The sequence below is a fragment of the Myzus persicae genome, unplaced genomic scaffold (genome assembly GCF_001856785.1).
Source record: "Myzus persicae strain clone G006 unplaced genomic scaffold, MPER_G0061.0, whole genome shotgun sequence".
NCBI lineage: Eukaryota > Metazoa > Arthropoda > Insecta > Hemiptera > Aphididae > Myzus > Myzus persicae.
Genome location: NW_019100647.1, coordinates 517,765 through 545,162, shown reverse-complemented (window position 1 = coordinate 545,162; position 27,398 = coordinate 517,765). Strand labels below are relative to the sequence as shown.

General features: G+C 30.3%; 3 protein-coding genes across 3 annotated transcripts; 1 reads left to right on the top strand and 2 right to left on the bottom strand.

The window, feature by feature from the left end:
• The first annotated feature begins 1,786 nt into the window (after positions 1 to 1,786).
• LOC111038697 lies at positions 1,787 to 2,137 on the top strand. Its single transcript, XM_022321915.1, has one exon. The coding sequence runs from the start codon at positions 1,787 to 1,789 to the stop codon at positions 2,135 to 2,137; it is 351 nt and encodes a 116-aa protein (XP_022177607.1).
• A 2,796-nt stretch (positions 2,138 to 4,933) lies between these two features.
• LOC111038728 (decaprenyl-diphosphate synthase subunit 2-like) lies at positions 4,934 to 9,020 on the bottom strand. The gene is made up of 5 exons (XM_022321958.1): positions 8,427 to 9,020; positions 8,025 to 8,355; positions 7,612 to 7,944; positions 5,892 to 6,056; positions 4,934 to 5,551 (listed from the first exon to the last, which is right to left on the bottom strand). The coding sequence occupies exons 1-5, from the start codon at positions 8,714 to 8,716 to the stop codon at positions 5,396 to 5,398; spliced, it is 1,275 nt and encodes a 424-aa protein (XP_022177650.1). The 5' UTR covers positions 8,717 to 9,020; the 3' UTR covers positions 4,934 to 5,395.
• A 6,674-nt stretch (positions 9,021 to 15,694) lies between these two features.
• LOC111038721 (decaprenyl-diphosphate synthase subunit 2-like) lies at positions 15,695 to 25,441 on the bottom strand. Its single transcript, XM_022321948.1, has 5 exons — positions 24,605 to 25,441; positions 21,694 to 22,027; positions 20,342 to 20,680; positions 19,026 to 19,190; positions 15,695 to 16,326 (listed from the first exon to the last, which is right to left on the bottom strand). Exons 1-5 carry the CDS (start codon positions 24,907 to 24,909, stop codon positions 16,171 to 16,173), a joined length of 1,299 nt encoding a protein of 432 aa, XP_022177640.1. The 5' UTR covers positions 24,910 to 25,441; the 3' UTR covers positions 15,695 to 16,170.
• Positions 25,442 to 27,398: the final 1,957 nt, after the last annotated feature.

The following is a 27,398-nucleotide window of genomic DNA, read 5'->3' as shown; positions in this document are numbered from 1 at the left end:
AAAAAAAAAAGCATCAGAGAGACAAGGCGACGTGGGGGGTACTTGATGGCAAAAGGGTGGTACAAATGATGTCTGGAAGTGGCTACTGGTCACCAATACATAGTTCTCACAGCCGTCTTGCGGGGCGAACGAGACTCGCGGGCGCGTTGGATCGAGACGCGAAAACGACCATAGCAGCGGACGAAGCCCGGCCAAGACGGCCACAAGATCGACGACGGTTGACGACGAGCGGCTATAGTGCGCGATGTTGTGCGCGTGACGGTCCTGCAGGATGCTGAAGACGTTGACTGTTGTGCCGGCGACAAACGGTGACCTAAGCTCGGAGCGAGCGTCGAAGACTTTAATCTCGGTATTTACGGAATCGGCGGCGATCGGAGGCTCTGCCGAACCCTGAAACTTTTCGTTCCCTCGAGTCCTGCGCTGCTGACGTCTTTGGTCCTATAGCTACTCTTTAATTACAGTCTTCTATCATCCACCCCAGCTTGAGCTCTTCGGTCCTCGCCGCCGCCGCCGCCGCCGCCGCCGCCACTAGTGTCTTTCGTGCAGTACTGCAGTTGTCACTGGTATCGCGGGGCGGCGTCGTTTGCCCGCGCCGGTACCTCTAGCCGCCGCTGTCGTCGTTCCTCGCGACCGAAGCAGCCGGGCGTCCGCCGCGCCGCCAGAGGGTCTCGCTTGTCGACGTCCTCAAGCTCGCGACGTCCGCTATCCCGTCTCGCCACCGCCGGTGGCCGGAAAACGTGTATTGGCGACATACTGTCCATCACCCTAAAAGTGCACTTTCACGTACCTTTACTCGACCCCGCGTCGCCTCGCCTTGTCTACTACCCTCGTCGCTGCCTGCAAACTTCATCGCATAACCTAGGAGCGTCGCTATATGTCTCCAGCGGTTGGGTCCTCGTCATAATCGTCAAAAACACTTAACTCTGTTTGCATATTTTCGAATTCTATTTCATTTATGATCTTTTCAACGATGTCTTGTATTATTGTAGTTTCGATGCAAACAGCGGTTTCGATGTCAAATGATTCAGATTCAGCCATATTATTGCAGGTTTTGGGTGCGGATGTGGGTAGTTGGAATAATAAGTTGCAAGTGAGCCTATTTCGAATTTCGTCCGAGGCCGTCGCCGATTATTTAAAACAAAACATTGTTTATTATTAGTCAGCGAGTACGGTGCCATCATATTATTAATCGCAGAGCGTCAGCTGACTTTTTCAAAATCTCGGTTCACGGTTAACTTATTCCTCTCATGCTTAACGCCTCGGATATTGATTAACATTACTCATTTAAAATTAACGAAATTTCGAGCATACTCACTGTAGATTTTGTTAGTTGTTACAGCACATAAGTATTTTTTGTAATGAAAAAGTAATCACGGTTTTTAGTAATATGAAAAGCAACTTCTAACTGATATTTTAATTAAAATATAAATTGACTGACATAAATTTACAAAAAATAGTCATTGTTAAATTAATACGTTTAATACATCATACGATGTAATGATGTATAATAAGGTAACGGTAGCTCAATTTTACATAAGAATATTTAATATTTTTCCGGCATCACTGATAATTATGAATAATATTATTAATTCAACTTCTCGGCTACCGTATAAATATTAAGTAATTAATATATATATATAAAGCAGACTCACATACCGTCTCGGCTCAGAATCGTTTTTTATATTATACAATGATGATATATTGATATTATATCATTGAATTCAAATTTAATACCATCCATTACAGCTACCTTCTAGACCAACCATACTCAACCTGCGGCCCGCCAATGGTTTATATGTGGCCCAAACAGAACTTTATTGAATTAAAAAATGATACAAATTTGGAAGTTATTTTCAAAGAAAAGCGAGAACAAAAAGAATACTTCGAATTTTGGAATTTAGTGCCAGGAAAATACAAAACCATACAAAAATATGCCCACTTTTTGCTAACAATGTTCACATCAACATTTTTATGTGAAACTTCATATTCAAAAATTAAATATGCAAAGAATGTGTACAGAAATCGGCTTACTGATTCACATCTTGACGACTTGTTAAGAGGAGTAGCATGCAGCAATTACAAACCAGATTTATCCAAAATAGTTAAAGAACTATCTCAACATCAAAATTCACACTAATTTAAAATAAATATTTAATTTTTTCGCAATACATTTTCAAATGTTGTACACAATATAAAAATGTATTTTTAGTTTTTTTTTCCGTTCCGTTCATTTAGACTTGCGGCCCGCGTAATATTTCAAAATATTTTATGTGGCCCAAATGAAAAAAAGTTTGAGTATGGCTATTTTAGACACCTAATGTACAGCAGAGCGACATTCACTTACCCTTTTTTTTTATGTTTTTAAAACATAATTAATTTTAATATTATAACATGTTCGTATCGATCAAATAAATATGAATTTCTTGGGTGAAAATTTGATTTCTTAACAGTATTCAGTATTGACAAAAGTCAATAATATTATATTATTATATATACTAAGACTAGCTAGCTGACCCGGCAATACTTCGCTATTTCAGATCTTAGATCTCAGATATTAATTCTGCAGGATGTTAAATAATAATTTTTATTTTAGATCACTTTTACAAACGTCTCCATAGTAATGTAGCCATATAAATTTAGCGTCGCCACCGCGGATTCTTCATAATGTTGAAAAAAAATTATAACGCTTGTGTCAATAGAAAAATTGATGCTTATTGCAAATTTTTTTTTTATTTAATAGATTTTATGTAAGAAGCGTTATCAACTTTTTCTGGATTGGGGGCAAAAATATACAAATTAAATTTGGATGTCACACGTGACAGGACGACTTATTATAGTTGACCGCGAGAAAAACATTGAACGCTTAGGTCAATTCCAGCAACGTTAATTGTTTATCCCTGTACTTTATTTATAGTCATTACTCATTACAAATACTAATTTAACGGGAAATTGAATTCTTTTAACTTTAAAAGGAAAATCTGAGGGTATAATTTGTATTCTTTATTTTAAAACTGTTTTTTCATTACCATATAGCCCGTTAAGATTATGCACTCAAGTAATGAACTTCTCAATTTTTTGATTAGTAGTCTTGTACCGTTGCAAAGTGTGGGTGGGCTCAAATTTCTCATTAAACTATTTAAACTAGAAAACTACCTGTTCGAATTTTGATTTCAATACATCAAAATTCTCAAAAAAATTATCCGCTAAATAATTTACAGTAAAAAAGTGGGGTTCCCATTTGAAAAACAAAAGTTTGTATCGCCACAGGACACTCTTTAAGACTTTAAGTGGTACAAAAAATCTCAAGAATATAAAAATATGGTCTTTGAGTATATTTAAAGATTCCAAAAATCAGATTTTGAAAACTTCATTATTAAAGAAAATAGGGGGGTGAGCATACTTGTTGCCTGTTGGAACACCCTGTATACCAAATAATAGTCCTGTATTATTCGATCATCTACGTCAGTACTTATCACTGTAATTAGTTATTCATTTATACTATTAAACTCATAATATTATAATAATTATGTATACTGCATAATTTATGCGAGTGTAACATTAGTTATTGACTATAAATGTAGTTTTTATAATTTAATTATTTTTGTAGGTACATAAATTAATAATTTGATTCACATATTTATATAAAAATGAATATGTAGTGTTTTAAATAATATACAATTTACCTACATAATGCGGTTTATAATAGTTTTCACATAAATTGTGTTGTACATGTATCTACCTATACCTACACTCAACAAGATACATCTTATGAAAACCGTTAAGATTTAATTATTACCTATTGTTTACCAGTGTTCAAACATTACACATTTATGAATTGCGAACTATGAATTAGATATAAACTACCACAAACAAATTATACCTCCCTAGTTCCCTAGAACTGATTTCTATGGGATATATAATAATAATACATAGGTAGGTACCTATTTATTACTTATTACTTATTATACTATAATTTATGTCCAAAAAAATGTACATTATTTTACCCCCTAGACAATAATGGTATACTTAGGAAGTGTATAAATCAATATTATTGCTTCCTTGCTTGTTTGTCCTCGTACAGTGGACACTGGACACTGGACACTTCCACAACNCCCCCCCCCCCCCCTAATAAAAAGCTTCTACTAGTTCTACTTATCAACTGCAGTCCTGCATAAACTTTAAAACTTACATAACTACCTGTGTATCATGTGTCTATGTACCTGAATACTAGAAATTAGTAAATTAAATTCAAAAAATATTAAAACTCAATTTATTTTAGAGTTGTTTTAAAAGTAAAATTTTGATATTTAATAGAAGAATATCAATTTTTTTTAGTGTTTGAAACTTAATTTTCACCAAATTTGTCAAAATAACGACACAGACCTATCCACACTGTTAATGTTCTACAGTAAGTTGGTTTGAATTGTAAAAGTATAATAAATATGAATGTATAATAAAATACCCTGAGCAAAGTTGGTTGGACCGCCTTCGCTCAGAATAAATTTTCATTATATTATACAATGATTGAATTACTCTATCATTGAGTAAAAAATCTAACACCTCCCACATTACATTGATCCCCTTTAATGACAGGTACACACAAAATGTACTTATACTAAACAATAGAGCAACTTTATTAATCAGTGTTGATAAAAATCTGGGTAATTTAATATTAATATATGATCCCTCTTTAGTTGTTCTTGTAGTCAGCTTCAATAACTGGTTATAATGGATAATGTCTGCATTTTCCTTCTCTTTGATAATCATTAAGAAATTATTTTCAGTTTTAACACTTAGTTAATACACAAATTATAAATAATACATTTTAAATTATTTAAATATTTTTGCACCAATAAATTCTAAGTGAATAAACTTATAGTAGGTAATATCCATAGGTATAGTGCTAGACGCTAGTTTAATAAGAAACCATAAATAAAAATAGGAGCTTTTATTTCATCAGTATGTTATTATAAAGAGTACAATAATAATATATTTATCAGTAATTTTGATACTGTTACAGTTGTTTGTAGTTAAATTAAATAACCAGTATGTTTTGCTAATAAAAATGTATTGCTTTAGATTTATTACCGAAAATCATGTAATATTTTAAATGTTACAAAATATTATACAATAATAGAGTGATTTTCATTAACAGATGACAACAAAATAAGCTTTTCTAAATAACAATCAACAATTCAATACAATTTATTTATAAGTAACTAAATAATATTACAAATAAGCCTGATACTATGGTGTTGCATTGCATAGCTTCAGACTTTCGACTAAATTAATCAGAATAAATACCCTGTACGTTACAACAATAGCAATGTTCAAAATTAAATAATTTCCTAAAATATATAGAAAAAAGATAACAATAAATATAAAGCATAAAACTTTATTCGCCTCCCATCGCTACAATGATGTTGGACAGTGCTGTTCTCGCATCACTCTCTTCAAAAACTTCCAATACTTCCATGGCTTTCCGCGAATGTTCTTTTTGCAATTGTTTGGTATAATCTATTCCAGGTCCTTTCATCACAATACTGTGAATCTAAAATAAAATATATTAACTTGTTATAAAATAATTATTACAATAAGATTCTACATTTAAAAATTATTTTAATTTAATGAAAATGAATAAATTAGCATTTTTTGAATAAAAAAAAAATCATATCCCGAAATATCTTTGAATCTAGCAAGTTAGGCATACACATATATAAACCATCAACTGCTGTCCTCAAAACAAGTATGAGTGTGATTTGCTAAATAACCATTCATTTCCTAGTTTTAAATCTATACAATACATATGAAACATTAAAAGTATTTACACAATCAATGGATACACAACATACAATCACAATATTTTTTAGGATAATAAATTAAAATCATACTTTGGCATAATCAACATCTTGAACAGAATTTACACCCTTGTCGATTTCTTCAAATAAAGATGGGTCGTGTTCAAGGTGGAACATAACAGGCGCTGAAGTTAAATTGAAAGAGATGCCCAATGAATATGGTGAACCAGACATAAATGGCTCTAAATCTAGGTACGCCTAAAAATATAACAAATATAAATATTATTATCAATGCACAAACAAATTAACAAGATATTATAATGGTAGTAAACTCATACTTGTTAGAAATAACTCATTATTTATTTAATAGAAAATTGGGTGATAATTTCAGTAAACAAGATTTATGATAATGTACATTACATGTTATACCTAAATTAGGTATTGTGTTATTTCTCCCCCCCCCCAAAAAAAAAATCAATAATATCAAACCTATCAAAAAAAACCTATAGTCTGGGTCAATAATAATTTCAGGTTAAAAACGATCTATCTTCCAAACATTATTTTAGTAAACCACAAGTAAAATTTTGTTGATACCCAGATAGGTGCTCGCACAAAGACTATTGAACTATAGTATTTTGGTGAAAACAAGAAACTAAAGACCCTTCTGAACTCATAGATTAAAGCTTGAATCCTATATTTTTAGATTTTTATGGAGGGTACAAAATACAAGGCAAGTTTCAGCTCATTAAAATATTAAAATACATACCACCAAGAGATAACATTATCATTGAAGAGTAATTTGTATAATGTATCTATATTCTGACGACCTATGTTTATTTTAAATTTATATTATTTATGTTTCTATAAAGTAAATGAATGATAAAACATTGTAAAATTATATTTTTGATCGGAACAGAGGTATTACAATTACATACAAGCACTTATGGTGATACTATAATATTGAATATTTATAGAAAAAGTTATAACCTTTAGCTAAAATTTATCAATCTGTAGGAGTTAAAAACATAAGCTATAAAACTCATCAAATTTAAATTACTTTATTGGTATAACTTTTTGAAAACGGTCCTGTCTTTTTTTGAGGCTATTAACTTTGGATGAACCAACATTTAATTTTAGTTGTATAACCTGACTTTGCTCGTGAAAAAATACAAAATATAAGCTATATGTGTATCTTGGTTTTGGTGTACCTCAGTTCACAAGCAAATTTGTGTCAGTGTGCATCACTTTATAATCTAATTTGTCCAAAGTGGACAATTTGCCTGTGGCGTATTAGGAAAAAGCACTAAGTATAAATCGAACTACACTACATTTTCCTGATATCTTCAAGAGTAATTTGAAATTTTTATAAAATAGGTTAAGTAGGTTTAGTACATAAGGTAAAAATCCATATTCAACTTTCATATTTGTTTTAAGATATAATTCCTTTATTCGAAACCACAAATATGGTGCATGCTTTTTCCTTAGTACAAGATATACGTATTTAAAAGCAACTAATGACAATAATTTACATTTTATATATGAAAAAAATAAACTAATTTCTTTAAATTATTTCTCCTGTAACTTATAGCAACCATTATAAACCAAATTTCCATTGTCAATCCCAATATTACTGTTTGAGTACCTTCTAGGTTGGACCTACCAGATCTTAATGTGAATCTAAACCATTTGGGGACCCATACAAAAACACATAACAAATTTCATCAAAATCGGTTCTATGTTCAGGAGTTCAAATAGGTATACATGTCATACAAAGGAATTATGTAATATATAAAGATATTTGTATATACTTTACCTGCCAAGCGAGTGAAAGATGTTTACCAAATAAGAATCCTTGTTTTTGTAACTCTATTCCATGTCCAGCTAAAGCTAATGTGCCTTGACATGATTTGCCCAATAAACTGCCAGCTGATAGAACATTACGTTTAGTCCAGTCTTGAAGAGCAGGTGTTAATGGCATATTTCCTAAAGAATCTGATGGTTCCAGTGGGTTAAGAGGCAATTTTGAATTAAAATGTCTATTAAGTGGTTCAAATGGTGAAGGAAGAGGATTATTTTGAGAATCTCTTCTACCAACGAATTCGGCTTCAGAAAGATCACGCAAAGCACTACTGATTAACTGAACAAGCTTTAAAAAAAAATACGAGCATTAAGGCAATTAAATTTATATTTGAAGTTAGGTGTCTTACGTATTTAAATATTACTTACATCTTGATTCCTAAGAGATGCGAGTTCTGCACAAGAGTTACTCAGTAAATAGTCACCACTGAGTAAAGCAATTTTATTTCCAAAAGCCATGTCGTTGAGTATAACGGGTTCAGGATATAATCCTGGGTAAATGTTAACTAGACCATTGTGTACCAAATGACTGGTACGAATCATTTCGGTAACTTCAGCCAATGCCCTTTGACTATGTAAAACACCAGCTGCTTTGTCTTCTTCCATTTCATCAACATTTAAATGACCAGCTGCTTTGGAAATTAGCAACACAATCAAACCCCAAGCCTGCATGTTATTCCTGCCATTGTACAACAGGCCTCTTTAAAGAGAAAATTGATTAAATTTTTATGATTATTATTGTTTTAGTTTTTAATCATAATATTCACTCACTTGGCTGTTTTGAGCAGCGGATGATTGGAGCCGACCAACTTGCGCAGGTGTAATGCAACATTTGCGATCTCGTCGCTCAACAACCATCTGAGGCTAAGAAACGACGTTGGGTAGCCGACGATTTTCTCGGCTTCGGACACTGCACGGTTCCAGTCGGGCTTTTGTTGGTTGCTGTTGTGTACTGCCGTAGCCGAAGAAGCGTACGGTCGCCGGTAAAAAACGACCGCTGACGCCGAATTCTTCGATATCCTGGGCCATAGTAGCCGAAATGTTGCTGGTGTGGTGTTCATGACGAACGGCGTGGCATTGGACGCGGCTCGCTCACGGCGAGCGCGCAGTTATGAAAGAGAAAAGGAGAAAGTGAACCGATTACGAGTGTACACCATGACCAGGTACGATGTGGCCTCAAGGCCGTTGTTTGGAAGCATCCGACGAAATACGACAAACCACCATATTGTTAATTAATAATAACAATAATAAACTCTTTACGATGTTGTTATGAAATTGCTCATTACTATAATAACAATATAAATATATTAATAAAACTTTGAACTTAAGAATATAATATAGGTAATGAATATCACTTATCAGTTTTTCGGTTATCAGTATTAATGTTAGTACTTTTTCTTCATGCCATTGGTCATGTAGTTCCCGCCACTGATACTAGGTAACTATACTATTATTTATATTATTATAATCACGATCACCGATCACATCACGGTCGACGTTGAAATTCGCGATTGGCGACTCTCGAGAAAATACTAAAATAGAGAGAGAATATATTTTAATAATATACATTATATTATTACGTATATAATAGTTTCTACACCACGATCCATCGGTTTGCAATCATGTCCGCGTTTATTATTGGTTTCTGTTTTATCATTTCGAAACGAACGTTGTCCAAGTACATAATTTTGATTTCGAAAATCCTCATTTAACATTAACGCTTAGGTACAACAATATTTACAAAAACATAGTGAATCCGGTAAATTATGGGATATTTCCAAGAAATGATTAATACTCTTGTGTGGTGTTCGAATAATCGAATGCGTCTTTGTGAACCTGATTAAACAAATTAAATAGGTAAGTACCTACGGTTGGTCGTAAAATATTATATTCAGTATGGATGCCGTGTGTTTTGCTATATCGAAGAGAAATTTTTTGCGATTTACGCAATTCTCGCATACCTTAGGTGGTAGCAGCGTAGCTTTTCGAATGCCTATCCTGGACCCGGGTCACTTTTTAATCGAATTATTATTATAAATACCTAGTCTATTAACATATTTATAAGATAAATTATGACTAGGTACCTATCTAAATGACTACATTAAACATATTATTTGTAATAATTATCATACTTCTATCATTAAAATATCTGTATTAGCTAGGAAGGTATTCTTAACGTCTAAATCTATACCAACAATAACCTATTTATTTATTTTAATTCTGTGATTCGGGATTCCTATAATACTTGTTTAAATATCTAGTTAGATAAATAGTCATTTATGTAAAAATTGTTATATAGGTACCTATAAAATCATAAAATTATAAGAATTAGCATTAAACCATGATCCATGCGGCATTATATATTGTATATTGTATATTATAGTTTATTTTAAATATCCCTCACTATCTAGTACTATAATTTAAAAAATTAAGAAGAAAAAATGTTTTTATTACTATTTTATTTTGATTATCCTACAGTTAAAACAGCACTTCCTGTAATCTGTATACATAATTCCTTCCTACCACTTGAAAATCCATTACAGTAGGTGTCAGTAATACGATTAAGCACCTATAATTATATTAATAAAATGTTAATGACCATTGACCGCACAAGTCTCATTATTTATACACTACAAGAATTGTATTTTATAAAAAGCAATTAACATGTCAAGTATATGTGGAAATTCATTTTTACTAGTTAAACCTGGAAATGGAATATTGTTAGGTATCTACATTTTAGCATCATTTACATCTCATCACCAGTTGCGTCGGGCATCGCCCATTTGCGCCAAATTTACCTACGTAAACATTTTTAATTAACTACTTGTTTAATTCTTATATTTTAAGGACGTCATGTCTGTAACTTATAGTAAAAAATATGTAAGTACTTTTAACTATTATTACTTATTTGGTTTAAATTATAATAGTTCGTAATAATTGATTACTTATAGTTTTTAAAAACAATTTGTATTTATTCTGATTATTGTTTCAAAAAAATGTGCATTATACAGCTATTATTGATTATTATTTTAAAAACATTCGTGTAATTAATTATGATTTAAATAAAATTGTATATGATAAAAAATATATTACTTTATTATAATTATACCAGGTAAATTCGGGACAAGTGGGCTGTCGGAAAAAACATACCTTTTTTATTTTGGCGCAAATGGGCTATACCCAAAACGAATTCATTTTTTTTTTGGCGCAAATGGGTAACACCCCTTGCGTCAATGGACATGGCGTCCAACAAGACCTACCAACAATTATCTTAAATCAATTTATTACTATTATAGAATGATGTTTTCCACGCAGCAATCATTATATCATTTTATTCGTCAACATAATTGTATTTTAAAATTTAAAAACCAATAGACAATATGGTTTTGGCTTCCTACTTAGTGTCTGATTTAAATCTTTAATGTATTGGGATGTCAATGGCATCATGTCATACCAAAACGTAATATATTATCATACAATAATTATATTCTGCATACTATATAGGTATTTATGACTATATAGCCTATGATATACCTATATATATAAATCGGTACTACTCATAATGTATAACTATGTTTAACTCGAGATCAGTGGGGGTATTAAATATTAAAAAATATGTGTGACGAAAGAGAGGGCAGTGTTTGAATAAACAAAATTGTTTAAAAAACGTGTTTTAAAAAAAAAAAAAGTAAAAAATGGGTGTTACCTCTCTCTGACCACAATGTAAAATTCCTCTGTTCATGTCGCCTGTTTGCGGATAATTATATTACAAAACAAAAAGTGTTGGCATTTATTTACTATATAAGGTGACCTAACTATAAAGTATAAAGTATGTATATTGTACATATTATACCTACGTTATACGTCATACATACACACATATATGCTTAACGCTTGAGGCATACCAGTTATATACTTATATGACTTTCTATCCGAATCTTCTTCCTGTATAGATCAAGTCTGACGTAGGTATTGTTAATAATTAATCGCTATATTATTTACTTATTCGTTGTATGAACCATAATAAATTAGAATATTCTGATTTCTGTTACCTAAGGGCAACAAGTATCTATATATTGATTGACGTAGTATATTAATCTGATTTATTTGTTTAATGTTCTAATTTCTTTCACGAATGAAGTTTTAAATTTGAGGTTAGGAAAAATATTGATTTTTCAATCATATATATATTTTTTTATGTAGGCATGAATTGGTAAATTGTACGCAAAAACTTAAATTTTTTAATACGATGTGGGTACAACACTTTTAGTAGGTAACATAAACGTGCTTGGTAAATGTGTAGTGATTTTTTTTAGAAAACAATGTTCGGCAATCGGCATCATCTAAAACTTGCCTAGAGACTTTCCCTTTATACCTGTATACATACCTATATTATTGGTGTAGATATTTTTCTATACTTGAGTACGATATTTTAATAGACATTCGTATATGTACTGTACTTATCTAGTACCTAGGTATACCTACGCATCATATGCAGTCAACCGAGACGATAGATAAAGTTGTATATATTATTTTTATTCTTACTCTTATTTTAAGCATTATTATATTGTTATGAAAGCGTATAATAATAATTGTTATGATTCGCATTGCACTAGTATCCAAATTCCTATAAGTAAATACATAGGTTAAAAAAAAAATAATAACAACGTTTAAACATTTTACTTGTACATCAACTATACCTACATGATGTAAACGTGACTAAAGCGTGTATACACTTTCGCTTTTCAGTTTTATTTTTGTTAATTATTTTCATTTTTTTTTTTTTACTACTTTATTCAAACCACACACTTTCCCTCCGGTTGTAAGCCGATCGCTTGGCAGTCTAACTGACGACATTCGGATGGATTTAGATCTACATACAAAATACTACACGTTATTAATTCTACACGGTACACACACACACACTATATAGCTGTAAACATCGTTGAGGCAAAAATGCATAACATAATAATATAAGTCATAGGTATCTATCAGGAATTTATGAATGGAAGCTTTCATAATTTTTAATGGCAAACACTGTATGACAGTAAAACTTAGTACGCTCTTCCTTGGTAGAAATATCATGACTTAATTATTTTACATACCTAACTTGCCAACTTCTTTTTCATTTTATTGTAATTGATATATTTTTAGAATTTTACTATTTATTTCCAACATTTTTAGTGTAATTTACTGAAAAACAATTGATGAAACAACATTCAGTAGTTATATTATTATTATTATTTATTTTTTTTACTCAAGTTTTACTATTTAATATTTTTATGTAATCAATAAATAACTATATACTCTCCTATAAAATCATTATCAAAAAGATTATCAGTGATTTCTATTTTTGAATTAAGTTAAATGAGATTATTATAAAATATTCTCTTAAAGAAAATAATGAATACCTAATGAAATGTATGGATCAATATTCAATTAGAAAACGAAAATAAGTATGCTGGATATTTAAATATGTACCTGCAGCTACTAGTTCGAATAATTATTTATGCATTCATTACAATGGTTTAATATTATACGTTTGCAGCTATTAGCTTATTGGGAATCCCCCCTATGCACCAAAAAAAAAAAAAATTAATTAGTTTTGAGTACAGCCTATTTGTAAAAAGATAAAAATGGTATATTTTTTCCGACAGCCCATTTTCGCCAAATTTACCTGCTTAAACATTTTACAAGAAGGATCCAATAAATATACCCAACAAAATTATTAAATTAAGTAATTAATTTAAATGTATTTCTATTTAAAATAACTCATTGTGTACTAATTCAATTTTTTTTTAAAATAGCACTACTTATACGTACCTAATATTTTATTTTATTCAGACAAATTTACTATAACATTTATTCGTCTTACAAAATAAATCGAATCAAGTAAAAGTGATAGGTAACTAGCACTACCAGCTATTTTTCTCATAGCAAAGAATATGAATGACAATCGTTCTAAACTAAGGGGGGAGGCTGCATTCCTTGATGTACTACGCCAGAAAAAGATTGTTCTGAACGGGGAGACAATGGCCTTGAATAAATGACGATGACTGGTCTATAACCTACTTGATGAACCAAACTCGGCCTCCTTTATACAAAACCACAAGCTACGTAAATGACGGTCAAACCAAATAGTTTATTTTACAATATTTTATATTTTATTATAGTGATATTAATTTTTTTAAATTTATCAATATATATATTATATATATATATATATATTAGTCTTTAAAAAACACGTTTTGTATCAAAATATTCTCTTATTTTCATAATTTTTCTTCTTATAGATTATTATACGGTATTGGCTATTCCTAACTGCATAATTTAAGTCACTGAATTGTGGCGATAAAAGGTATAGTGACAATATGTATAGAAAGTAGGCGAATAAGTAGTGAACATTGTTGTAAGTCTACACGTAGTACCATAGTATGAGCTTCATATAAGTGCTTCATATAATAACTGTACTCCTATTGTACTTGTAGTTTGTACGTAGGTACCACAAGAAAAAAATATATCCAGGTCATGTAGGTAAGCATTGAAGAAACAATTCACATAGGTAGAAATGATATGATAAATGGAGGTGATGAATAAATGAGAATTTCAGTAGGTATTTATTTAAGTGTGAATAGGTATAGATAATAGATATTCGTGTATTATCATACATTCATTATACTTATATATAAATATAATGTATTATATAACATCATATTAATATACGGACGTGATTTTTATTTGTATATATTTTTAAATGCTTGCCAATTTAAATAAATAGTTTTTACTAATATTATGTACCTACTTCTACTGTAGTTTTATGATTACTTGTATTACCCATATGGGTATTATAACTATATATTATTTGAATTACAAATTATAATTGTCAATTGATAATCATTAAAACACATCATAAAGACTAGTTATTATAATCTACCATACCTATTTAATATTATGATTATGAATGTTATATATTATCACTCCTAGATGATGTGCGCAAAACGAAAACGAATATCATATAAATACCTATATATATGTAATATGTTTATTGTGTACCCTGCAGTGACAGTGATACATACATAAAACAACACTCATAACGAGTTCCAGACAACATTAAGCAGTTTTCATCAAATATTATTTAATTTTTAGTTGCAAGACGATTACATGAATCCTGCGTCATAAATCATCTTGCCTGTCTATATATCATTGGTGTTAAAGCCGGAAGAATAGATTAAACACTCAGCCAGCCAGCAGCATTATTACGAGAGAAACCATTATGACCTGTCCATTAGTAATGTCGACTGTAGAGCGTAGAGTGTAGGTATGTACGTATATTCATTATGCCAAATACCTATGTACCTAATTTAAACGTCTCTCTATATAGGATGTCTGTTGACTCGTTGTAAGACATCAATTATTTTGAAATTTTTAAGCTATTATCTAATGATTCTAATGTATAGATATTCTTGTGTAATATTATACAAATTATATTATTTATACACACATCGTTAAAAAATTAAAATTTTATTTTTTACAAATAATTATCTCTTCTATATTAGACACTTTATAAATCTAATTCTAAATTTTGTTTTTCGTGTTAGAAACCTGCAGTAACAACAAAGTACATACCTCAATAATTATGTTTTATTCAGATTTCATAGTAGGTACCTATATGGATCAATGCATATAGTTTTTAAAGTTGTTATTATACATTGATATTTTATAGACAATGCTCTAGGTACTCGGAAATATGGTTTACTAGTTTTAATTATTTGAATTTTAGGGAAAATTATGTTACATAATAATATCACATTCACATATTTTAATAGACTATTAATTATTTTATTGTGTATAATTACTCAGGTATTCACTTTTACTTCAACACTTACTATGAAATATAGGTTTATTTTATTCTTCATTCCGATATTTGTGAACATGTTATAGTTTTTAAAAATAATTGTGAAAAATTCGATTTTAACATACTTGTTAAACCTATGTAAATAAGTTTAAATGAAAAATGAAAATAGATAAAAATACAATTTTTTTTTATTTATACCGTAATTAATGTACTTATATAAATGTAAAAACAACCAACAGGCATTTATTTAAAATTCAGATTTAAGATAATAATAAGTTAGAAAAAAGTTATTTCGATAACTGCGATGATGGGATCAAACACGGCGGTGTACCTATATAATACTGTAATCATAGAGTGGGGACAGTTAAAATAAGTCTTATAAATATTAGACATCTAAAGGTACAGTCAGAATCAACTAGTTTAAATTAGAATAATACGAAATAACTAAATTAATATAATAATAAAATTTAAATTAATATAAGATAGAAGTATTTATAATAATTAATAATTATATACATTTAACATTTAATACATTGCCTAACTTCAATTTATATTTGTTCTGCTCATGTTCATATATGAATCATGAAGTCCACTGTATAACTATAGTTTTATTTTATGATTGTTTAACCAATTTTGAGTCGGTTAGGAATTTAGGATACCTTATTCCCGGTCCATAGCGACAATTATGTTGGATAACGCTGTTCTGGCATCGCTTTCTTCGAAAACATTCAATACTTCCATTGCTTTTTCTGAGTGCTCCTTTTGTAATTGTTTCGTGTAATTAATTCCTGGACCTTTAATTACGACATCGTGCACCTAAAGGTTCAAAAGAATACCTTACAATATTTTTTTTTGCATCACATAAATCAAAATAATTATGTTATTGAGAATTATAATTTTTTATTAATTTATAAATATATATAACTTTACTTTATGAGTTAATGATAATTACATTTTTTCGGGTGAAAGTCTAAAGTCTAAAGGCCATACATGTATGCATTTTAATGTTATGCTTTATTTCTAAGTCTATAACATTTCATAAAACTTTATATGTTTGATTATATTCTCAATCAATAAAGGAACCTTTAAAAATATATATTTGTTCTTTCATAAATAGTAATAGGAGGTACAATTAATACATTTATAACAACTATATCCTAAATACAGGGATAATTATAGAACGCAATAGGTTTTTAAATTTTAAATAGTATACTTAAATGTTTTAAATCTATTTATATTTCAGATAAAATAATGTAAGTAAAACAAAATAAAATACCCAAAATATTGTGTTTTGACTTTTAAATCATTCAATTACCTGCTTTTAAATGACTAACAAAGAAAATGTTTGAAATCAAACCCGTTGGAAGTCGGAGTATTAATAAACAAATAGAGTGTCACAATATAGTTGTCTTCTAATAAAATTTACAACGTTACATATTTACCCCAATTTGATATTTAAAAAAGAATAAAAAAATAAAACATTTCAACAATTGTTCCTCTATAGTCTATATGAACATACGTGTACCTATAACAGGCTATATCAATTATAAATAAATGAAAAAACCCAATAGATACTCTAGTAAAATAAAGTTAACTAGCCAATTATTTTGTTGACAATCAAATGCAAACCAACTTAAGGAATATAATTGTAAGTCTAGAGTCACACAAATAAATTGTAATCTTACTATTAAATACTTGAAAGTGCGTAAGCTTCTAATTTAATGTATATCAATCGATGTCTATTTCACTTATTTTTTATTATAATAGTAGTAGTGCTTTGATGACGAATGGCGATGATATTTTGTACAATAATGTATTATATATTATACTATATAGGCAACATAACTTACACATCTTCAATTTACATATAGTATTACCTATATTAGGACAAATCGAGTATAAGTAATATGAAAATAATTGTGTTTTGTATTACGCTGACTATGTGGATGTTTTTGCCATTTTACAATAATGATTGCCTATATATTTTATAAGTTTGTGATTTTAAGTAATATCTAGGTATAGGTACGTTGTTTTAATATATTATGCAAAAATTATAATTTTATTTTCTTCTTCATCAACTATATTATAGATGTATCAAGCCATTAATTTAATTTCCTTAGTTTAACTGGTGTGAGTCCAATGACAATAGAATGAATTTGGCATTTACATTCTACATTCATACTGCTTTTAAATTATTTTTGTTTGGGTCAATATCTAAATTTTTCATGAACCAAATATTTTAATATTTTAAGCTTTTAACCTTCGTTATCTATGTTAAGCACCTACACCAGCAATCTCAAATATGATTTGAACAAACTTTTTTTCTTTAATATTTAGTATGCACATTGTATGAATAATTTGTATGACCATTTAAAATATTTGTACATCTTAAGTTTTCTTCTCACAAATTATGGGATCGAAAAAACCATCCTAATTTTATCACGAATCGGTTTTATTTAGGGAAAAGGTGCTGGGAAATAGGCAAATATTTAGATCACTATTTTTTCTTATGGGTGTCGTATGAGTTTCGGAAATGGTATACAAATTCATACCACTGCTTACTAAATGATGGGGCCCGGGGGCCGTAAAACACCTCAACACCATTGAATATCAGGGGGATGGTTCCAGTATCAGATAAGTTTTTTGTTTGTGGGGTGAAATCTAAAGGCATACAAATTTGGAAAATGATATATTAAATTTGTACAAATTTGAATACTGAATGTTTTCAAAAAAACAAAAAAAATAGTGGGGTGGATCGCTGGGGTGCTGGAGTAAATGTAATTTACTGTTTAAATTTGTACTTATAGCTATTAGCTACAAATTTCAATACCTATAGATTTGTTGATATTTATTCGTTTCGAAGTGTTATACAATTATGTTCATCGAGATTCATAATTCACTATGTTCATATAGTTCAAAATTACAGTTTATGTTAGATAAATGATAATATTTTTAATATTGGGTTCTATTTTTACTTTGATTCTATAAATAGATTAGGTAACTATATCATATATAGAGAATGATAGATATTCAATATTTTTTATGGATTTGGTTTGAAATTGTTTTGTTTTATAATAAACATTAGAAAATTATTGTATTAGGTAGATAATATGTCCTGATTGATGTAACTTGTACATGGCGAGTGATGACATAAGTTAATTTATAGAATGTATAAAATATTTGATTGCCTTTTTTATTTAATAATATTTCACTTTTAAGTTTAAAAACAAAAACAAAATATTAACATAAAGTTTTGTTGAATTTAAATTAAAGAATACGAAATAAACAATATTAAAATTATAATAGAACAATACACAACACCTAATTGTTTAAATTACATTAGTAGATTATTACTTACACCAGTAAATAATATCGTCTGTTTGTAAAGCATTTGCCGCCTAGCATATTATGCTATACAAATTTCTATATATTATTACTCGTATTCTTTTGCTGTAATATCTTTATATATAAGTTCATATTTAATTAAATTAGTAAATACTTGGGAGAAAATTTACTTTGACATAGTCGACGTCTTGAATAGAATCAATGCCCTTGTCGATTTCTTTAAATAATGACGAATCGTGCTCAAGGTGGAACAGAACTGGCGCTGAAGTGAGGTTGAAAGAGATTCCCAGCGAGCATGGTGAATCAGACAAAAATGGTTCCAAATCTAAATATGCCTAAATAAAGTACATACTTAATAAATCATTTGTGATGCAAATTAGTGTATTGGTTTTATAAAATGTATATGTATAATAATGTTTTGTTGTATTTTTAAAAAATTTTTATAATCATTAGGTATTCATTAATATTGAGTATTGACATTTTCAAGAGCGACTTATTTGGAGATTGGAAATTTAATTTAGATGCAAATATATAGTATTTTGTCCTGCTTTCTGTTAGGTATACTTCACATAAATACATATATCAATTTGGTTCGTTAAACTGTTATTCTAATTATAGTAATATAATCTATCAAATTTCATTGATTTCATAATATTATATCCCCTACTATAATAAATTATAAAATCATTGCAACGTTTTAATTTAATTACATTGCCATTCAATTAAAATTCTCCCAAAGACCTAGCTGCACGGGCTGGGCTTTTCTGTAATATCTCGGCCTGTGCAGTAAGTCCACTACCTATATTTATAAAGTGTTCACATCATGCACGTAAAAAGATATAACAAAAACTCCACGAAAGCATTTTGTAAATAATATAATATTATAACCTCAGACTTAAGAGAGCGTCACACTCATATGCGTTATTTTCCGTGTTACAAACGTTCAACATACTAAATTGTTTCATTCACAATAATAATCCATTTGACTCGTAATTAATTAAAAAATTTAAGTGAATTGACCAGTCATCAAATTTTAAGATTTAATTATTATCTAGGGATCCTCTTCGTGATGGCTTTTTGATATTTTAATTTTGAAGCAAGTTATAATCATTTTACAATTATTTACAAAAATGTACGATTTTTAGATGCTTGTATATTAATTTGGAAGCATCGAAGAGGGCACATAATTGATGTCGAAAAAATCTGTGATTCCTCACAAATTTTACTACAAATTATGTTTTTACCTTTAAACCTGATACAGTTATAGTGAACTATAGTAATATAACATTAAAAAAAAAACTATAACAAAACCATATAAGTAATAAAGTAGGTAGTATTTGAATAGTACTTGAACTAATGAACGTAAATAATGTTTGATATAGGAACGCGTGTGGACTGTGTGGACTGTGGGGACAATACATTATACGATTGGTGTGGCAGATATTATTTTGGGGTGTTGGTCGCGTCCAAGCCACAAGTGGTTTACCTGCCAAGCTAGCGACAGATGTTTACCGAACAAAAAGCCCTGTTTCTGCAACTGTTCGCTATGGCCGGCCAATAGGAGCGCGCCCTGACAAGTCTTTCCAAGCAGGCTGCCGGCTGACAGTACGTTGCGTCTGGTCCAGTCACGCAGGGCGGGCGTGAGCGGCATGCCACCCCTCAGTTGTCCGGACAATTGGAGCGGGTTGAACCGCAGCCGGGCCGAGCCGAGCTTTCGGTCGAGCGGTTCGAACGGCGACGGCAGTGGATTATTTTGTGAGTCTCTGCGACCCACGAACTCGGCCTCGGACAGGTCACGCAGGGCGCTGCTGATTAGTTCCATGAGCTAAAGGTGTAACAAAAAAACCTTATAATAATATTATAATTACATGGCGGTATGTACTCACGTAGCAAAATTATTTTGACGTTTGTAGTATGTAAAATGTATTGAAAATAAAAATTCTACGGTTTACTGTGCGCATATTAAACATACTTAACCTACCAGTGGCGCTGAACCTTTATTAAACCCTATTTGTGACTTTGTGAGTACCAGCCACCCACCCAAGCCGGATTAAGGGGCACGGGGCCAACCTCTTTTCAAAAGTTCTATGGTATATTTACCCGACTTGCCATACGTGCTCGGCACCACTGATACTTATACAAGTCGGCTTTGTTTTCCAAGAAATACTTCTAAGGAACTTTATTTCTAAAATCTAAATTTTAATTCCATTAGACTATTATAGGTAGGTAATTATGAGTGATAATATGAAAAATGAATATTCTTTGGATCGCGGTGAATTGGTCAGGATCAATTGATCGCCAGTATAATTGGTTTCCATGGTCTTAGTTATTTTATTATATTATAAGAGTTAGAACAGAGGTATATCTCAAAAAGAATAATATTTATATTATACAACTATTTATTTATATACATTTGTATACTTACGTAAATATTTTATGAATTATAAGCAATGTAATGGAAAAATTTTATTTGATTCAATTTTTAAGTGATGATCAATTATTATTCTGCATATCAATTGTATCCGTGACCAATTATTCGCTACTAATTCACCGGATACCCAATGCAACTTTTTGATAGGTAGGTACCTCTTAAAATATTTTTGGATAATTTTATACTTGTATCATTTATACTATTATGTATCTGCTGAACAGTAAAAATTATGATTAATAACAGAACGCTGTAATTTGTAATCACGGCCGTAGTCGAAGAGTCAAAACGGGATCGGGGTTTCCTTTTTGTTTTTTGGTGTTGTAGTCTAAAAACGGTGTCCGTGGGTTCAGACATAACGTTATAGTAATCATATTTTTATTTGCAGCATATGCCTAGCATCTACTCACGTTTTGGTTTTTGAGCATCGACAGTTCGTAGAAGCAGTTGGCCAACAGATAGTCGCCGCTGAGCAAGCCAATCTTGTTGCCGAAGCTCATGTCTTCGTGGTCGATGGATTCATTAGGAAACATTTCTGGGTATATGTTTATGAGACCGTTGTGCATCAGGTGGCTAGTGCGGATCATTTCTGCGATCTCGGCCAGAGCCCTTTGACTACGCAAGACACCCGACTGGTCTTCGTCCGCCGAGCTTTCCACTTTGATGTGACCAGCTGCCTTGGACACGAGTAGCACGATAAGCCCCCAAGCTTGCATGTTACTCTGGCCATTGTACAACAACCCTCTACACATAAGTAGGACAATAAGAAAAATTATATTATATTCAGTGCTTGATTTGGAAAAAAACTAGAAGGGGGACTTAGCGGATGTTTAATGAACAAGCGTTCTACTCAAAATTAACTGTCACACTACCGTGGGGGGGCAAAGCACCCCCCCCCCCCACACCCACTTCAGCCACCCATAATCCCAAAACTCATTAAGTTTATTGTACAAAAATATTTTAAAAGAAAAAAACACTTGTTTATTAATTATTCTTTTTAAGACATTAAATGTTAAATTATTAATTAATTATTCTACAAAATATACATAGTATTAATAATTATACTTTGGTAATTGGAGATAAGACGAGTCATTACATCATCCAATGACATTATAATTTATATTACGATTTATAAAGATTTAATTCATAAAATGTATTTATGGCATAACTACATGTACATAATATATTCTTATATTTATGTGCGCAGAATACAATTTCTTAGAAATTTAACAATCGATTTTTTTTATAGTCGATTCAAATGTACAAATATTATGGCTGTATATATAGGTATATTTTGCATCAGAAAAACTGATGATTTACATTTTCACTATAATAAATGTTGCGTTCCCAGCGTTCCTTTTCAAATAAATAGAAGGGGTACACTAAAAAAAAAATTAAAAAAGAAAGGGGACTCCCCCCAAATCAAGCATTGATTATATTAATAAACCAAAAAAAACATAGAAACCTACAATAATTGATTAATTGTCACTATTGTCAAGAATCATCAAAGCTGCAGCTATTGTTTTCAATATTATAGGTACCTACTCTGTTAAAATATTTACCTAAGTATAACTATCCATACATTTTACACGTTTCTATTGAATATTGGATTTATTTGGTATTTTAAGCATAGGTAATAATTTGTTTAATCAATGTCGATTATAATTTATAGGTATAGGTATTGAAAAAGTTTCATTTTAAAGATAATATTTTGTAAGTGTATTTGCTCGTCTTTATCCGGCTGTAGACAGTATTAAATATTGTAGACAGTCGTGAATAAAATATTATTTAATATATTTATGATAATTATATGTAATATAGGAAGGAATATTTTTAGTAACGAGTTATTAAGATTTATTTGATTAGATAAAAGTGAAAAAAGTCTGGTATCTATATAGCGAAACTAGAAATTAGTTAGGCTTAGGTATTTAAATAAAATATAAATATAATAATTACTAGGTCTTGATCTGTATTAAAAAAGTCCAATTAATCATTCATTAGAAAAAAAAATATCTATTTAGGTTTAATAAACTTCGTATATTATACGGCAGCAGTATGAGTAAAACACGACTAGCTAGATAATTTAGATAAAAGCTATGGTTCAATATTGCTTGTTTCTAAAAGTCGATTAGTGTTCAAAGTCCAAAGTAGTTATATCACCAACAAGTTGCTGATAGCATTGCCGGTATTGGTAGGAACCTACAAGCTACAAGTTTGTTGTTATTTCGTCACGTAAATCATCTACCTAATTAAAATGTATAGTAATACTAATTGGAATGTTAATTGTTCATCACATTGAATTTTTCCTTTTACCTGTCTATTACATGTACCAGAAAATTTTACCTTTACATTTTTATACTTCGGACTTTTAGGTATCAAATCCAGTCTACCCATTATTACGTATAAGAAATATAATTATAATTTCTAATAATAGTGTTTGTTTAAAATCGTTTATTGGAGTGACCTCGTGAGTAAGTAAGGAATGATATTTTTTAATTAGTTCCCATTTCATCGTATGATTTTAAATTAAATAGACAGAAAGTGTATTTTTGTGAAAATATGTTTCCGCCAAATATTATTATTTGGTAACCGTAGATTTAGGCACAAATGTTACAATCATGTGTGTAGGTAGTAGGTACACTAAAATAAGAAAATATTTTGACCATATTATGTAATTGCACATCATTTGATGTATGACGTATCAATCATATTTTAATATTTCAAAACGCCATAAAAAAAATAATACAATTAATTATAATACTGAAGCAAATAATAAAATTAAATTATGGTTAAAAAAATCTCATAAACGATCATAAATTTCATCAGTTGAATTTTTACGATTTGTCCTTGGTACTATAATAGTAAGTATCTATAAATTAAAATAGTTGAATCTCACCTAATATAATACAGTGTTTATAGTTTAATATAGGTACTAGTGTAAAGTTTTCCCGATTAAATATCTATTTACAAATTTCAAAGCACTATTCCATACTAATTTCTAATTACCATACATAGGTATATTGGCATATTGCTTAAAAATTAAAATCATTGGTAAAACGGCACCTAATCAACCAATCTTTCTTTGGCAGAAGTGTACATCGTACCTTTTTCGTTTTTGGCAAATAAGGGCTGTGGCGGAAACGGTCAACACCAGAAAATATATCGATTTCATAATGATTGTATTTTTAATTTTTAGGGAACCATTAGAACCAAGGACGGTATTTTTCTGCTGCAACTTATAGTATGATATTATATGCCTGCATGCAGGACGCAGGTGCAGTATGACGAAACTGCACTAAGGTTTTTCATCACACGACTCACTTGACCATTTTCAGTAGCGGGTGGTTGGAGCTGACCATGCGGCGTAGGTGCAGCGCGACATTGGCTATCTCGTCGCTGAGCAGCCACCTGAGGCTCAGGAACGACGACGGGTAGCCGACGATCTTCTCGGCCTCGGACACAGCTCGGTTCCAGTCGGGTTTCTGCAGCCGACTGCGGTGGTCGTCTCGCTGTGTCGCTGTCGTTGCGATGACCGTCGACGAAGAAGCGTAAAGTCGACGACGAACGCGGCCAGCCGGCCCGTTTCGCAGCATCCGGACTGCCGTCGGCGACCGAACAACGTTCATGATGTTCGATCGGTTAGGTATTGACGCGTTGTCTGATGTGTACAATGGCCCGATCAGTATACCGACTACAGACGAACGAAAACAGAGAAAACCACTGACCAAGAAGTGTTAAAATTTATTAGATTTCGAAAAGAATTTACATTAGATGGTCGATTGATTGATATGAAATATATTATAGGTAGGTAATAGTATAATGATGCCACACCGGTACATTACGATTTATATTTTTTACGCGCGATGTTAATCGAATGTTCATACGATTTTAGTTTGTTGAAATGAAAATTATTTACACCTAGGTTTGGTTGTTGTTATTTTTTTTTTTGATTAATTTACAGTTATTTTTACTCTACAGCCTACAGCCACTGCCACTACGGTGGGACTTTAGATTTTCGTCAACATTACTTCGTTTCGTTACGTAAATATTTTAATCATCTAAATATGACTAATCATCCGAAAGATTATAGCTTTGACCTAAGTTTATCTTCAGAATTAATGATTTTTGATAATTTATCTATAATTTTCCTCGTTAAATTTAAACTGTTTTTGTTGTATTGTTATTTGATAAAAATGATTGATCTTTTTCTAGTCTATTATATATATTATAGCCAAGATGAATCATAAAAACGAAATAAGTTATAATAAAAATGCGTTTTACGAAATACGATGTGTTTATAGTACAGGTATTAGGTAGTACCTATTAACACTTGATTAGATTGTATTAGTAAATATAAATTAATATTAAACTTAGTAGGTGTGTAATTAAAATTAGAAGGAAGTAGATATGTACCTATCTACATTCTACATGTATGTGTTGTACTTGTACATAGCATAGGTAACTAGGTAAGTACTTCGAAAAAGCTTGTTTTTTTAATTTCCAAATAGTTTTCAAAACATTTAAAAAAAACAGCAAAGAATCAATTTTCAATACAATAATTTAAAACAGTGCTTTGAAATTAAACGACATTAATCTCAGTTCCGAATAGCTGAGTATTCCATCAAACTTGTATTAATTTACATAAAATATACATGAAAAAAAATGTTAATATGATTTGAATTTAATTTGTCTGAGTTGCTATAGTGTGTTGTTATTACTACGCCACTCAAACATTTTAGTCAATAGCTTTATCGTATAATTGTTTTATAGCCTTATACGGTTAGTTTTTAAACATTTGAAATTAATCATCAGTATTGACGTAGGTTAGGTTGGGTACTACAGCGAATTGATTCAGCATATGTTATAGTAGCGTCAATGCCCGATTTCAGTTATAAATTATAACATAGTTTTACACGTGTTGCATGAATTTTGAAAAAATGAGTTTTGTGATATTGCAGTGCCTCTACACTACAGTAGTTAAATTTTTAAGGAATTTTCACTGGGCACCGGGTGACAAAAAATAAATTCTCAAAATAAATATTAAGTTATATTAATGATCGTATGATAGAATTATTTCAAGCTCTCCCATCATAGTTATTAAAAATAAATATAAATGCTTGAAAGGAGGAGTAAATAGTGAAAGTAAATGAAGATAAGTTATAATTTATTTAAAATAAGAGGTAATTTAAAGTCGCCTAGTTAACTAGCTTAAAAAATATACGGCTTCACAGATCAGTGAAAGTGTATGATGAAAAAAACCACGAGAAAACTAAGTGGTCTACCCTGATCTATTAAAGTTGAGCCCTTAGATCATATACTCGATATACTACTGGTATAATATGATCTAAGGTTGAATCTCACGGATCCAAATTTACACCTAATAACGCAATTAGGCTCAACAATTAATACCAAATAATTGAGTACAAAAAAAAATAAAATATTTTCCTTACCATATTATAGACTTAGGCCTTAGGGCAACAACCTTCACAATAAGTCAACAATATTAGTTATTAATATTATCATAGAATAAAATGTTAAAAAATTAATTACCTATTTAAATACACATGACGTGACATGTACCTATTTTATTGCAATCTAACTTTTCAGTTTCTTATTCATTATTCTTATTATTATTATTGAATATTGCTACAGAGTAGGTACTGATGATTGAATATAATAATAGCACTGTTTTATATTTTATGAAATAGCTATTTCATCCTATGTTTTACTGGGCAAATGTAAACTTGGTATTTTTGAGTGATTGAGAATGTATAATTATTGTTTACCAGGTTGTTGCTTATAAATTATCTAAATATATAAAATGTTAAATACATAGTATGTCATTGTCATAAGCATAACTCATAATGTCAGCTAAAGACTACTAGTTCATTAGCTTGTATTTACATTAGATATGTTTTTTTTTTCACTTACTTTATCTTAATTTCTTAATTAATTATTAATTGGGAATTATGAACTGTGATAACTTTACAATAGATGGATATTTTCCATTTATTAATTATAGATAGCTGTACCATTTGTTAACTAGGACACAATAATAAAATCGATTCCATGATAACATTGTATACATACTTAATACAATATTGTTCTAAATTCT

Excerpts from the sequence above, each read along its gene's own strand:
- LOC111038697 (XM_022321915.1), top strand. The coding sequence starts at position 1,787 with ATGGTTTATATGTGGCCCAAACAGAACTTTATTGAATTAAAAAATGAT.
- LOC111038721 (XM_022321948.1), bottom strand. The coding sequence starts at position 24,909 with ATGAACGTTGTTCGGTCGCCGACGGCAGTCCGGATGCTGCGAAACGGG. Across the intron at positions 22,028-24,604 it reads CCGCTACTGAAAATGGTCAA|AGGGTTGTTGTACAATGGCC; the intron begins GTGAGTCGTGTG and ends ACTTATGTGTAG. Across the intron at positions 16,327-19,025 it reads AAGACGTCGACTATGTCAAA|GTGCACGATGTCGTAATTAA; the intron begins GTAAATTTTCTC and ends TTGAACCTTTAG.
- LOC111038728 (XM_022321958.1), bottom strand. The coding sequence starts at position 8,716 with ATGAACACCACACCAGCAACATTTCGGCTACTATGGCCCAGGATATCG. Across the intron at positions 8,356-8,426 it reads CCGCTGCTCAAAACAGCCAA|AGGCCTGTTGTACAATGGCA; the intron begins GTGAGTGAATAT and ends TTCTCTTTAAAG. Across the intron at positions 6,057-7,611 it reads ATCTTTCACTCGCTTGGCAG|GCGTACCTAGATTTAGAGCC; the intron begins GTAAAGTATATA and ends TTATATTTTTAG.